This window comes from Prionailurus bengalensis, chromosome A2 (assembly GCF_016509475.1).
Source record: "Prionailurus bengalensis isolate Pbe53 chromosome A2, Fcat_Pben_1.1_paternal_pri, whole genome shotgun sequence".
Classification (NCBI taxonomy): domain Eukaryota; kingdom Metazoa; phylum Chordata; class Mammalia; order Carnivora; family Felidae; genus Prionailurus; species Prionailurus bengalensis.
Genome location: NC_057348.1, coordinates 155,576,063 through 155,591,772, shown reverse-complemented (window position 1 = coordinate 155,591,772; position 15,710 = coordinate 155,576,063). Strand labels below are relative to the sequence as shown.

Here is a 15,710-nt window from a genome sequence, read left to right as displayed (position 1 = left end):
TTTGTTTGTTTGTTTTCATTGAACATGGCATATGTAAAGAGGAGTCTTGGGTTGCTATTATATCAATGGCAGACATGCTTTGAGTCTTAATTTCACTGTATCACAATTTAAAAAAATATATTGATGGGCTTAACAAGAGGCCCACCATAGACTTGATGAAGGATATTGTGATGGGTCCTCTGTCTTCTCTGTGAAGGCTAGAAAGTCATAATATTGCACTCAGCCAATATGATATAGTCATAGGGACAGTCTTGGGGACTGCCAATATTCATGATTCATTATGGAATAGGAAATCCAACACAAAAAAGTAGCATGTGGTACTAGATGAATTTCAGTATAAAAATGAAGAATTCTAAGGCCCATAATTTCAGATTCAGCAAATTAAGCATTACATCCCTACAGTTCACAAAATACATTGGCTGAATCTGGAAATATTTGTTTTCCTTGTAAAAGGAAGAACTTTTGAACAATTAGTTCTGAGAATGAAATTTAAATTTTTCTTAATTTCTCACTTGTAGTCTTCAAAACATTGATTTCAATAGTCATAATGAATTTAGTAATGAATTCATTGTTAATACAAAGTGGAGATAACCAATGAGTTAACATTAACTTCCTACTTGGCAATATTTCTAATGAATGAAACAGGAAGAAAATCCATAAATCTATTCATTTAAGAAAAAGCAGTAAGACCAGTAGTAAAAGCCTCAAGAACCATGAAAAAATGCAATGTGATTGTTCCCAAATGATCATGGTACATTTTAGGAAATAATTTATCTCTGACTTGGAAAATTCAGAAAAGTTATAAATGTGAGACCACATACAATGGAGGGGGTAGCAATGGGTATGTTTTTAATGACATCAGTGCCATTATTTAAAATGTTTTGGGGTAAAATAAATAAAAAAAAAACATTAAAAAAAATTAACCCTCCCCCGTTCATGCTCTGTCTCTCTCTGTCTCAAAAATAAAAAAATAAAAAATAAAAAAAAAAACATTAAAAAAAAATGTTTTGGGGTGCCTGGATGGATCAGTCAGTTAAGTGTTCAATTCTTGGTTTCAGCTCAGGTCATGATCTCATGAGGCTCTGTGCTGGCAGCCTGGAGCCTGCTTGGGATTCTCTCTCTACCCCCTCTCATCCCCTCCCCAATTCATGCTGTCTCTGTCTATAAATAAACAAACAAACAAAATGAAATGTTTTAACAAGAAACAACTTTCCAAATCCAAGTTTATAATTCTAGTACATTTCAAAGGTACTTACTCATTTGATGATCCTGCAAAAGGTTTCATGGAACGTTTTATTGCATAAACACATCCATCCAGTCTCTTAATACACTTGTAGACTGTACCAAATTCACCAACTCCAATTTTTTCTACCTCCAAGAATTCTTTCTCGTAGCGGGAAGCCATGTTGGTTTCTCGTAGAACACATCTCTGAAATATTTTATTAAAAAATTAAAATAATTCTAACATATTATGAGCAATAAATTTAAGGCATATTCCTAAATTTCTCTAAGTTTTCAAAAAGACTTTCAAAGCAAATCTATTGGATTTCATCTCTGTGTATTTTTTTTTAATTTATTTATTTTTGAGAGGCAGAGCTCAAGCATGGGAGGGACAGAGAGAGGAGGAGACATAGAATCTGAAGCAGGCTCCAGGCTCTGAGCAAGCGGTCAGCACAGAGCCTACATCACAGGGTTCAAACTCACAAACTGTGAGATCATGACCTGAGCTGAAGTCGGATGCTCAACCGACTGAGCCACCCAAGTACCCCTCTGTGTCAGTATTCATAGTAGCAAGAACCTCCCAATTGTCGACTACCTTCTTTGTACTCTTTATAACCATCTATACAACTCTGTACTTGCATTGTTTAATGTTTTTTAAATTTCTTTGGGGGGTTTTTAATTTTTATTTTATTTTTTAATTTACATCCAAGTTAGTCAGCATATAGTACAATAATGATTTCAGGAGTAGATTCCAGTGATTCATCCCCTATGTATAACACCCAGTGCTCACCCCATCAAGTGTCCTCCTTAATGCCCCTTGCCCATTTAGCCCATCTCTTCACCTACAACCACTACAGCAACCCTCAGTTTGCTCTCTGTATTTAAGAGTCTCTTATATTTTGTCCCCCTCCCTGTTTTTATATTATTTTTGCTTCCCTTCCCTTATGTTCATCTGTTTTGTATCTTAAATTCCACCTGTGAGTGATGTACTGGCATCTTTTAATAGGTTAGGTCTTTTTCTAGGTTATTTCTGTTGTCTGGAATATTCTTCTTCTCATTATGTTTTTAGAGGGGACACACCTGCTCACAGAAGAGCTACTGTCCTCAGCTGAGAGAATGGCTGGGATCTGGGTGGAACATGTTAAGGGGTAGCCGGGGGAAGGACACCACCCTCTGACTCCTGTCTACTTGTCTCACACTCTGGCTGCTAATACTTTCATCTCAAGTTGAGTAAACTTATTTGTGTTCAATTTGCCTCCTCAAAAATCTTAGTCTGGAGAACAAAATTATCGGATCGATTACCTCAGTTTATAAGCTCAGGTATAGCTCAGGTATAGCTTAGGATCTCAGCTTCCTGGCTCACTAGCACTGTCACCCGTTGCCCAGCTAGTAAGTAACCCTACACACATCACTGAACTCCTTTATTAGGTTTCTCATCTAAAGTAAAGTGAGGATGATAGCAACTACTCTTCCGGGTTCTTTTTAAGTATCACATGAGAAGACGTGTGCATGTGTGCCTGTGTGTGTAACTTAGTTCAAGGCCAAGCACACAGTAAATTCTCAGTAAATGATAGCTAAGATGACAGAAAATCTCCACAAATTTATATGAATCTCAATCTGAACTGATTTATCTCCATGAAGTCCTCATTTTTCAATGTCCCCATTAGCAAGAACTTTTTCATCTAGCTTTGAGTTTATTAGCACCACGCTCTAACCAGCTGAGCTAACCGGCCAGGTCATCTAGCTTTGAGTTTAAACCATCTTGACTCCTACTACCTCTTCATTTCAACAAACAATGCCAATCAGTCTCCATTAGCAAGATCTAGAATTTTCATTGCCTTTGGCCAATCTCAAGTTCTCTTTTCTCCATACCTGGAGTTTCTACAGCTACCAGCCCTCTCTCCATCTCTTCAAATGGTGACAAATTTTGTAATCAAAAATAGTAATCGTTGGGGCGCCTGGGTGGCCCAGTCGGTTGAGCGTCCGACTTCAGCTCAGGTCATGATCTCACGGTCCATAGGTTCGAGCCCCACGTCAGGCTCTGTGCTCACAGCTCAGAAGCCTGGAGCCTGCTTCGGGTTCTGTGTCTCCCTCTCTCTCTGCCCCTCCCCCACTCACGTTCTATCTCTGTCTCTCAAAAATGAATAAGCATTAAAAAAATTTTTTAAAAACAGTATAATCGTTTTTGCAAAATGATACCATAGAATCAGACACACCTAATTATCTCCCACAAGGAAGCCAAACTTCTGGTCAGAGGCTTCAAGGCCTTCTACCAATTGCTCACCCACTATACCTTCCCAGCCCCATCTCAGACACCAAATAAGCCAGCTTACCATCCACATCAGTCCCCAACCTCAAGCCCTCCCCCTCTTGTATACTGAATATTGAACATAGGCACGTTTTCATATTATAAACATCTTAATGGCAATTTAAAATTCCACTTTAAAATATAATTTATTTGGCCATTTTTTATTAGACATTTAGGAGGGTGTGGTTTTTTGCTTTTTGGGTTTTTTTTTTTTTTTGGCTATTACAGTTAAGGCTACGGTACACATCTCTGCTGTTAACATTTATAGTATTATTTTCTTAGGCTAGATTATAAAATGAGGGATGCTACATCAAAAGTTGTGAACACTATTTAAAAATCAATAGGTACGGACACATTTAAAAGCTAAAATTTTACATTTAAACTTCCAGCTTTATGCCATTTTTCTCTGTCCTGTTTTTCCATTTCGGGGGGCCTTAAATATCTTGAATTTTCCCTTCACTTCTGTACCTCCATGAATATAGAATTTTTCCCGAAATCAAAGATAGAAGCAGTAGCCATTAATTTAAAAACACTCCAAGGTAATGATTCAGCAATATGCAGGTCAGACACTGTCTGATAAAGTAAGAACTAAGCAAAGAATGTAGACCCTGATGAAGAGTCCAGATAAATTCAGTTGCAAGGCACATTTGTAAATCTATGAAGTTAGGGGTGGGGGTGGGGGGAGAGAGAGAGGTGATAGGACGAAGTGACCGAGTCATGACAGCTGGAACAGAGAACTGTGCTCACCTTGGCAGGCAGCCCTGGTTCTACATCGCTTTCCCCTGGACCAGCTTCCCCACTTAAAAAAAGAATAACAGAAAGAAATGATATCGATGTAGGATTGGCAGTATAGAGCTTGATACTATACTAGGTTCTGGGGCTCTAAGAGTGAATAAGACCATTCCTTTCCCCCTTCAGTTTTTATTTGGGGACAGGGATAAATAGAAAATTTCAACGTAAGACACTAGGAAAGAATAAGAACAAGATATCAAGGGATACTATAGGCAGCACCCAAATCATGATGTCACGAATAAAAGTCTTTCCCAAAAGAGAATGAGTTTCCAAGCTAAGTTTCCAAGAATGAGTAGGAATCAGCTAAGGGGCAGGAGTGGGGTTCTAGGCAAACAGAGCAGTGCTGAAGAGTGGAGGGGAGAGTGCACAGAACATGTGACACTAAGCACTCTGCCCTGCCTCACTTCCCCTCCAACACCCACCTCCCCTGAACCTGGCCTTGCACTAGGTTCGCAGGCAGACCATCGGTGTAGCAGAATAAGCTCTCACACTGGCTAAGAGATTTTCAGTGACTTTGCAAATCAGCCGAAGTCTCTGACAGACCCTCTCTTTGGCCTGAGCACTTGCATTCAGGATCTCTAAGCAAGATTTCAATTACTACATCAGCCAGCTCTAGATTTTTCTTCTGCAGAAGTACAGGGTAGAAATGGCAAATGGAGGATGACATAACACTCATGGAAACAAACTGATGCTGGACCTTTGTGACTTAAGTTTAGTATTACATTCTAATACTTCATAAAATAACAACACTACAATGAGGAAGGGAGAAAAGTACTCTCGCAGAAGCACTGAGAGATGTTACTTGAGTATCCCCACTTTCATTGCAGGATTGCAGGAAATTCAAATTAATGGTGTTTTCTGGCTAGCTGCAGTGAGAGGTGAGTCCATTAACTCTGATGGTTTCTAAAGAATCCTCGGGGTGCCTGGGTGGCGCAGTCGGTTAAGCATCCGACTTCAGCCAGGTCACGATCTAGCAGTCTGTGAGTTCGAGCCCCGCGTCAGGCTCTGGGCTGATGGCTCGGAGCCTGGAGCCTGTTTCCGATTCTGTGTCTCCCTCTCTCTCTGCCCCTCCCCGGTTCATGCTCTGTCTCTCTCTGTCCCAAAAATAAATAAATGTTGAAAAAAAAATTTTTTTTAAATAAATAAATAAAGAATCCGCAAGAGCTAAAACCAATTCTGGGTAACAAAAGTGGGCCTGTGTACTTGTGCTAAAGTTCCATTTACTTAAGATCCAGGAGATAGTACGGAGACAACCTATTCTGGCCACAAAGCTGGTTAATACAGAGTCACTGATTCCAAAACAAATATCTCAACCTAACATTAAATGCTCTGCGTACTTCACATGGTTAGCTGTGCATTTATTTAGCTGAGTACATATGAACACAAATGACTGACCCATTTTAGAGGCACTTCCATTCTGTAAAAAGGAAGCCTTGAAGAGACATGGTCAAGAAATGTCCCTGAGTAATCTGCACAATCCTCATCTGGACAATTTCTACCATTCAGCGGCTTTGTGGAGCATGCAATTTGGCTTTCCATTCTTAGCACCTCCAAAAGCAACACTATCTTTTTTCTCAGTAGCCGATCTGCCATCACCTGTGGAAAAGTTCAAATCCTTGCTCTATAGCCCCGAGTCACACAAGCTAGACTTGAAGCAGTAGTAAAGGGTGAGCTACACCTTAAAGGGTGAGCTACACCTTCCCTGGGGCTAGCCTTCTGTTAACCAGAGGAGACCTCCTAAATGCAATTCTGTAGCTCATTCGACTTGCTAATGGAAGTCAGCGGTCTATGGCTTACTCTGACCTATTCTTTTATAGAGAAGGCCCCTCACAGGACACTTCAGAATGGGGATATGCTGGAATCTCTGTGCCAAAAGCAGGTCACAAACCCACATTAACATTTAGGAAGGAGGGGATGTGTGAACTGCATTCAAATAGAGTTCTTGTTCCTAATCTTACTTTTACACTCTTCCTTCTACTTGACCATAGTAAGATCAGTTCTCAAAAGTTAGAGGCAACAGTACACTTACAGATCTCTTCGGGCTTTCCTCTTGCCATTGGATTGAAGGAATTGTTTTCTATAGGACTCTGGCGTAAAGGGATTAATATTGACCAGAGCCGATGAGGTCATCTCATCCACAAGGGGAATAGGTGTGAGCCTCAAGTGCCTAGAGCCTCGGGAGGGGAGCTTCTCTGTTGAAGAAATCACTGACTGGCTCAGCAGACACTGAATGAGGATGACAAAAAGGGAAGACAGAAGGAGTTTAGTAAAAAAAAAAAAAAAAAAATCCATTATCAGCTAGTTAATATTTGAACCAAAGAATGTTATTGCTGAAAAGGAATTAGAGGTTATCTGGTTCAGTGCAAACTAGCTGCATTGTAACTGGTCCTGTTATGAAAAATAAAGATTCCTGGTCTTCCTCTAGATATTCCAACTCAAGGAATCAACACAGGAGTCTGTACTTTTGTTAAGCTCCACTGCCTTCCCCTGGGCAATTCTGATGACCAGAAAAATACCAACTCTACTTCTACCACTAACTTTTTAAAGACGATAGGCTGAAGCTTAGACAAACAAAAAGGACTCTAAAAGACCTGGTCCTTATGTTCTCAATGTATGCTTTAACTCCCCCTCAATCATTCATCCAAACATTTGTTTGGTGCCTACTAATTAGTGGATACTGGGCTAGATGCTGAGGCATACATAGGTGAATTCCATCTCTTAAGGAATGCACAGTCTGTTAGTCAACAGCCCATCAGTCTTGCAGAAGTATTCACTTTGTACAGGAAGGATTTCATAGACTATCTAATCACGGGAGAAGTTTCCAGTTCCACTTATAATACAACACCAAAGGAGAAAATTTCCATAAAATGGGGTAAAGAAATTGAAAAATAATCGTCTGAGCTTTGTAGTGGCTATAGCCAACATACCAATAAGTAGGAAAATGTGCTGTACTTCCCACTCCAAGTGGGGTACAGTAAGAGAACATCAGGCCTACAAACTTACCAGAACTAAACAAAAGGACAGAGGTGACAGGCCAAAGACAAAGAATTCTGAGGAGACAGCAGAATGCCATTATGACCTAAGTCAGGGGCCAGAGGAATAGTTGTGTTATGGGCATAGCAGTAGACACAGGGCCATGATATAACCTCATAATCATTTACTGTGGGGCTCTTTCTAAAAGAATGCCACTATTTGACACGCTCTGTCCATGGCTTTCAGAGGAGAAGCAGAAGCTAGACTCTAACATGATTCACTCTATAAAAATGTAATTCAAGAATGTAAGGATACAAAGAATGAATATTGAAATTAGAAATCCAAAATGATAAAAGCAGAAATGAAGGAAAATACAGAGTACACCCAGTAACCTAACCATTTTTTTTTTTTTTATGAAGAAAAAGGCCTTGCTGGAGTCAAGTTTTTACAAGGGTTTTACAGGTCTTAGAGTTTATAGGATGAACAATCCTGGGGCTATTGTCAGACAAAGCTATCAATGATAAACTCACAATTTTCCTGTAAGTGTATTACAGGACTGAGTACTTGCTCAAAGTACAACTGTACTATATAATATTTCTCAATTGTCTGTGACTCAGGCAATGAACATAGAATTACAGTAAATCAGTCCCTGAGAAACAGTTTTTTTGTGATACTGATGATTATATGGAAAGTAAAACATATCTATCACATATGAAACAGTGGGGCATCCACACCTGAAATGATGCACATCCTGGTGACCACACTTCAAGGACAACAAAAAGAGCCTAGACATTTTCTGACAAAAGGAAGGAGAAGTATCCACATCAAGGCAGACAATATCAGAATTCCTAATCTGGAAATATGAAGGCCGATAGATTTTGTGAGCTCTGCTTATGACACAGGGAAATATATGAATTATATTAACATGGATTTTTATTGCCAGAATAATAGAATAATGAGTAATTCTTTTGGAAATTCAAGAGAACTTAGTTTGGAACAAGGTTTATGAAAGGAAGTTCTGCCTGAAAGTAGAGCAGATTGAAAGTTTCTGGAGAAAGATGTCCAGATTGAGAGTATAAATGTGTTCCAGGGAGTATAGCTAATTCTAGAAGTGACAGCTCTGGTACAGAGGATAGAGGGGAAGAAAAATTGAGGAATACCTCCCACCTTCAAGACACAACATCATAGTGTCTCAGGACTTGGAAAGACTTTAAAGGCCCAGTTGGTACAATTAGTCCCCTGATGCTTGAATCCCCCCTACAGTGTTCCTACCAAGTGATCATCAACTAGTGTTCAGTGCATTTAGCCACAGGGACATACAGCCTCCTTGGGACGCTCTTCTGTTTCCAGGTAGTTCCGCTAGGAAGTCTTTATGGTGACCTGAAGTCACTTCACATTATTTCTAGTCCTATCTCTCGGGCAAGCCTGAACTAGGCCAATGCTCCTTTCCTGGGCATTCTTGTCCTTGGCATAACACCCCTGCTGATCAGTGTCCCCCCTCTCTCTTCTGATCCAAACTATATTCCTCAGAAAGTGTGCATTCTTCAGCAGCATTTCCAGTTTCCCTTTCAAGCTCTGTTCTTTTTCTGCCCCTCAAATCATGGCATTTCCAGAATTCCTAACTTGGACCACTTCTCTTCTTACTCTGGCACCCAGGCTACTTGAGCTTATCTGCACCCAAGGCTTCAACAACTTCCAAAATGCTAATGACATCCAAATTTAGATCTCCAATTTAGTGTGTTTTCCTGCACTCCAGAGTCATTTATCCAATGATTTACAGGACATCTCTGCTTTCTCCAGACCTGTACATCCTCTAGCATCAACTATCTTGATTCAAGATATCATCTACTCAAACAAGACAGAAGCCTCACAGGACCCTAGATCCCTCATTTTCCCCTCAACCTCTCCATCAAGTTGATGAGAGAACAAAAGGCAAGCTAAGGTCTATTCAGACCAAGAAATTCACATAGCCCAGGAATGAGGATATTGAAAAAAATACACAGGACTGTCTTGTTAATAATGAGGGGAAAATCTTTATATCTAAAAATAACCAATGGAAGGTAATATAGGGTTTATACCAGGCTACTTATTTGGGCAAAAATGCTTTAAAACATTGAATTAAAAATACATTTGACGGAGTGAATTTAACAGCTACAATAAAATAAGTCTGCCAATATTGTACTGTTTGTATGCAAGTAAATCTGGAAGGTACCGTCCACACCCCCCTCCCTTTCAAAATCAGTAGAAAGGCATGGAACATATCCAGGAGAGGACTGGAAGCTTGAGGTCACACAAATGCCTCCTTGCAAAGGCTAGAAGTTCCTACTAGTGTTTGTTGAGATTTTCACTGGGTGGATCGAGGCCTTTCCATGTCCAACGGAAAGAGCCACAAAAGTGACCAAAGTTTTGTTGCAAGAGATTATTCCTAGATTTGCCCTCCCACAATCCCTCCAAAGTGACAATAGTCCTTTTACTGCATAAATAACCAAACAAATAGCATGAACTTTAAAAATTAAATGTTTTCTACATTCAGCCTGGCATCTACAACCCTCTGGAAAGGTGGAGAAAGCTCATCATACTTTGAAACAACACCTTGCTAAACTTAGTCTAGAGACCCAGGGAAACTGGGATATTCTTTTACGAGTAGAACTTCTCAGGATTAGGGCTGCACCGAAACAACCTCTAGGACTCAGCCCTTTGAATGGTATAGAAGACCATTCCTTACAGTGGACCGGTTATTGGGTGAAAATTCTTTTTTTTTTTTTTTTTAATTTTTTTTTTCAGCGTTTATTTATTTTTGGGACAGAGAGAGACAGAGCATGAACGGGGACGGGCAGAGAGAGAGGGAGACACAGAATCGGAAGCAGGCTCCAGGCTCAGAGCCATCAGCCCAGAGCCTGACGCGGGGCTCGAACTCACGGACCGCGAGATCGTGACTGGCTGAAGTCGGACGCTTAACCGACTGCGCCACCCAGGCGCCCCTGGGTAAAGATTCTAATACTTTATTAAATTATTCACTCAAGGCTGGTTTAATTCATAAGTTACTTAATGAATATACTGATCACATGCTCCTAAAACCTGATTTAACTATAACTGGAAGTCCATCTCATGTAAGCCCAGAGATGTGATTTATTTAAAAGATTGGGAGTCTAATACAGCCGGGCCTTATATCCAAAATGGAAAGATCCAGGCCCCGCCCCCCCCCACGCCCCTACCCCCCCACTCCCGGGAGACTTGGTTAAGTGTCCACCTGATTTCAGCTCAGGTCATGATCTCAGTTTATGAGATTGAGCCTGGCGTCAGGCTCTGTGCTGACAGTGCAGAGCCTGATTGGGATTCTCTGTCTCCCTCTCTCTCTGCCCTTCCCCTTCCCCTGTTCATGCGTGCACACATGTGCTTGTTCTCTCTCCCTCTCTCTCTCTCTCTCAAAATAAATAAATGAACTTATTTTAAAAAATAGAAAGGTCTTTATTGGGTCATATTATATACTCCCACTGTAGTCAAATTAGAGGGATACTCTTCCTGGGCTCATATCAAGAATAAAACCTGTACCTCCTTCACAGAAAAACCAATGAACAAACTGACATGCCTTCTTACTCTTGTGAACCTGTACAAGATCCCAAACTGCTCTTCAAACAACGATGATCTTCTTTATCAACCATGGAGATACTTCTTCGCTGTCTACACCGGACCCAGCTGCATCTGCCTTGTAACTCGCCTGTACGTTCCCCAACTGAACGGTGTTGGCCCATAGGTAGGGACATCTATATGCCCCTATTCAGCAGGAAGAAGCTAGAAAGAGACCTTCTGCTTTCAACAATCTAAAAGACTTAAGGGTAAGATATGAGGAGAAAACAAAAAGCAAGCTGACAGAAAAACACGAGCTGACACCCTGCAATTCCCACCTTCTCCACGCTTAAGGTGGGATATATAACATTCCTCAGGCACTAGGAACTGCCTAAGAACAAAGGCAAGGGAAAAACAAATGGGCAGTTGATAAAGATCACAGGCATGTAGGACATGAAACTCCACTACAGTTTGTAACTGTCTTAATGATTTACAAGAATAACACAATAAGAAATCTCCAGGAACCTATTGACTCCTATAGGCCTTTCCTGGAGCCCTAACATCACCTTCACCTCCATAGGATGGAAAACCCTATATAATCAGTCACTCCTCACAATCACAATGCAGCTCTTTCTGTCCACAGGTCCTGGCCCCAAGCTGTAATAAAAACACCTTTTTGCAGCATAAAAGGTCTCAAATTCTTTCTTGACCATTGAGCTCGACAATCCCACATCAAAGTCACTTACCAAATCCTAAGCATCTCTCACTTTCTCACTGTCCACCACTGACCTAATTCAGGCCTTTCTCCTTTGTTAGCCGATCTGTCGTAAACCCTGCTGTGCCTCAAGGTCTCTCCCACAACATGCCAGCCTTCACCTGATGGTCAGTTCTTCAAAAAGACCTCTGATCAAAACCATTTGATGACTGTCTCTAAGTTTTCAAGATAAAATCTTGGGGGTTTCTGGGTGGCTCAGTCGGTTAAGCGTCTTGACTTCAGCTCAGGAAATCATCTGACGATTTGGGAGTTCGAGCTCCACATCAGACTCCATCTGACAGCTCAGAGCTTGGAGCCTGCTTCGGATTCTCTCAGTCCCTCCCACACTTGCACTCTCTCTCTCTCACTCTTTCAAAAATAAATAAACATTAAAAAAAATTTTTTTTAAGTAGATCTAGCTCCTGGCTACCTACTCTGGCCTCACTGCCTGCACCTTCTCACATACAGGCCCCTGTCACTGAGCAACATGCAATTTCTAGGTGGGACATGATCTTTTCCCTCTTAACTCGGTAGATGCTTTTCCCTTGGCTTTCAGTTCTCGTTTCCGTCTTTACCTAGTTCATTCCAACTCATCCCTGAAGACTGCTCTCAGGAAGGGCATTCCTGCTCTTGAGACTCAATTCCCAATCCTCTCTCAGCATGCCTGATCCGAACTTTATTGTTTCCGTTGTTTATCTGTATTCATTTTTTGGGCGCTTTTTGATGCAGTGAATAAGGTTTTCCAGCAGAAGGTCCAATATCAACGTGCTCCATTTTAAGTGAGTGAATGAAATGAAACACACACACTGTGTCCCATTTCCTTTCCTGTGTAGTCTTGCTCAGAGCCATGTTCTTTCAGCCCACTCTCCACCTAATTTACATACATCAAAACCACTCTGGAAGCACCTGTCATACAGTGTCTATATCACCCAGTCTTTCTGCTGATTGTAAGCACTTTGAGGGCAGAGACTGTCTTGTACCCCTTGCCCACACTGGCTTCTGGAAAAAATAAAAGGATTATTGGTGTTGGGACCATTGAAAAACCCACAATGGACACCTAAGCGTATGAAAGCAGTTTGTCCACAATACAGTCAAGAAGCTTAGTCCTCCCTGGTAGTCGTGGTGTGCACGCTCAGTAGGAACTGCAGAGACCTGCTGACAGTAACTGTGCTACAAACAGAAGCGTGGATGTTGTTCTGATGGCCTTAAGTACCTCAAGCTGAGCCAGCAGAAAGCGGAATTAATACCAGTGCTGAGGCTCACACACCATGGCACTAGTCTGTCAGAGGTAACCCTGCCCCAACCCTGATTTTAATGACGTGTAGATATAACAGGAGAATAATCACAGCAAGAATAAAGGACGAAGCCAACCACCTGGGACCTTTGCCTATTTGCCCTCCGCAGCTTATAGAGAAGTATCAACAAGTTACCTCTTTGCTCACATAGAAGAGCTGGTCTCTCACAGGTCCGAGGAGAGGGGAGGATTTCCTTCTGGGAAGAGCAGCAGCAAAGATATGTGAATGTGTTCCAACAGTGAATGTGAACACTCTTTTATTAGGAAATATTAGTAAATAATTACATAAAAGGAGAGCCGGTTGGCGTAATGGAAAGAACAGTAGTAGACTGAGACCAAAAGATCAGGTTTCTAGTCCTGCCTCTGCCATTGGCCGAGCCAAAAGCCAGTTCAACTCTTAAAACGTTGATCTTCTCGTTTGCAGAATGCACTAGGGCTCTAGATCTTAATATTACTTCCAGTTCATGCTTGGGATTCTCTCTCTGCCCCTCCTTCGTGCTCACACGCTCATGCTTAAACGCCCCACCCTCTCTTTCTCAAAATAAATAAACATTTTTAAAAATATTCCTTCTGATGGCTCAGTCAGTTGAGCGTCCGACCGACTTCAGCTCAGGTCACGATCTTGTGGTTCGTGAGTTCAAGCCCCGTGTCGTGCTCTGTGCTGACAGCTCAGAGCCTGGAGCCTGCTTCAGATTCTGTGCCTCCCTCTCTCTCTGCCCCAACCCACTTGCATTCTGTCTCTGTCTCAAAAATAAATAAACATTGGGGCACCTGGGTGGCTCAGTTGGTTAAGGGTCTGACTTCAGCTCAGGTCACAATCTCATGGTCCGTGAGTTTGAGCCCCGCATCGGGCTCTGGGCTGATGGCTCAGAGCCTGGAGCCTGCTTCCAATTCTGTGTCTCCCTCTCTCTCTGCCCCTCCCCCGTTCATGCTCTGTCTCTCTCTGTCTCAAAAATAAATAAACATTAAAAAAATTTTTTTAAATAAATAAACATTAAAAAAAATTTTTTAAATAAATAAAAATATTCCTTCCGGTTCCAATATTCTTCAACCAGGAATTTTTTCCCCACCAAGATTTATTTGTGGCCTACACCAAATAGTTGCTGATATCAATGGTTTTGAGAAGACAGCTAGCAAGGCATTTAGTTCTGTTTTCTGGGAACTTTGAACTCGTCTTCATTTTCACCAATTAATATGTAACTGAGATACATAGCCTGTGAGGCAAATCTGCCAGATACACATAAACGAACGCATCCTCCTTCCCCATCAGCGGAACCAAAGGAGCACAGATCTTGGGGGCTTGGGTCCCCTTTCCTCCACAACTTACTTACTTTGGGAGTGAAGGGGCTCTCACAATGCAGCAGCTTGCTCCTGCTATCTGGCTGGGCTGGTGTCTCAGGACATTTGCCAGAGTGTGACACCGGAGTCCTCAGACCCTGATTGGGACTCATCGTGTCTGTTTCCTGAAATGTACTGACTTCATGAGTGCTACTGAGGGAAGGTCTGGGGGGGGTGCACTTTGCCTCTGTCTCCTGAACTTGAGACTTGTCTGGGGTTTGGCTCTGGGCCTCGCTGTTCTCTCGTGCTTCCTCCTGCCCTTCATGCTCACCCTCTTCTTCACAGTAGGAAAAGTTTAACTTCTGCTTCAGTTCCTTGTTAATACCTCCGTCATCCATCTCAGCAGAGAGCTCTACGGCACAGGCGGGGAGGCCTATCAGAAGGGAGCACTAGGAGCTGCAGAAGCAAGGAGGAGAAAAAAATGTAAGCTGGCAAACCTCCCAATTTTAGCCTGCCTTTCCTTCTGCCCACTAACAGCTACACAAAGGCACACCATTAGTTTGCTCCCTTAAGTACCACATATGTGTAAGGCCTCAGCTTATCCTTATTTCCATTCTGATTAAAGAAAGCTCCAGTGTCTCTTAGAGCAATTAAGTCCAATTTATGTATAGAACCCCTTTGGATATCCCACATAGTCTCCCTGAACCCGTGTGCTACAAAACACTAGTGAGATAGTTGGATTCCTTTAATTTAGCACGGCTTTAAAAATACCCATTAGCCAATTTGGGAACAAGCTCATTATCGGAAAGAAATTATTTTCACTCTTTTCCACCTACCGTTTAGAAACATCATGCTCTCCTCTGTCCCCCACCCCCCACCCAGTGGCTAACAGCAGTTAAATAGAACTCAGCATCACCAGGATATCATAATCATCCTTAAATGGTCTCCTAACTTATCTTGGCTGGAGTTCATCTCCCTACCAGAGAGATGCCTTAGATTTTTGCCAGGCACACCTGCCCTAATTCAGGCATCTCACATCCTCCACCTGCCCCCAGGTATCAGCAGTTAAAACTTTCAGGGAATAAGACAAAATTTTAAACTGAAAAAAGAAATCCTAGAAAGATCAGTGACACATAGAAGCAGGTATGTATCACTTGAAAATGGCAATTACTTTGCCCCCAAATACCTTATTTTGTAAAAAAAAAAAAAAAAAATTTTTTTTTTTTTTTTTACTCTTTAACCTACATCATTTAATTTCTTCCTCAGAGAGGCCCCATGGGAAAAGTAAAAAACTCTCTGAAGAAAAAAAAGCCACCGATATCACTTTAAAGGAGAAACCGTGTGAAAGGCAATCCATGAAAAAAGAAAATGATATACATGAGCCCTCCTGTGACTTCAGGAGACACTCTGAAAGTCCTGGACACGTGGAATTATCTACATGATAAACGTGGGCCCAAAGAGAGAGGTGCTGGGGGTAGTTTGATCTCGACCAAAACAAATTTAATTTCTCTTCTCTTACAGTC

The 15,710-nt window shown here is 41.6% G+C and overlaps 1 protein-coding gene across 1 annotated transcript in view; it reads right to left on the bottom strand.

Annotated features, from left to right (window-relative positions):
- WEE2 (WEE2 oocyte meiosis inhibiting kinase) overlaps positions 1-14,646 on the bottom strand; it is a 29,455-nt gene extending 14,809 nt beyond the window's left edge. Inside the window, exons 1-4 of the mRNA XM_043589735.1 lie at positions 14,241-14,646; positions 6,351-6,547; positions 4,277-4,328; positions 1,257-1,429 (exon numbers count right to left, since the gene is read on the bottom strand). Coding sequence (XP_043445670.1) covers positions 1,257-1,429; positions 4,277-4,328; positions 6,351-6,547; positions 14,241-14,585 — 767 coding nt within the window. The 5' untranslated portion in view covers positions 14,586-14,646. The remainder of the gene's footprint in view (positions 1-1,256; positions 1,430-4,276; positions 4,329-6,350; positions 6,548-14,240) is intronic.
- Positions 14,647-15,710: the final 1,064 nt, after the last annotated feature.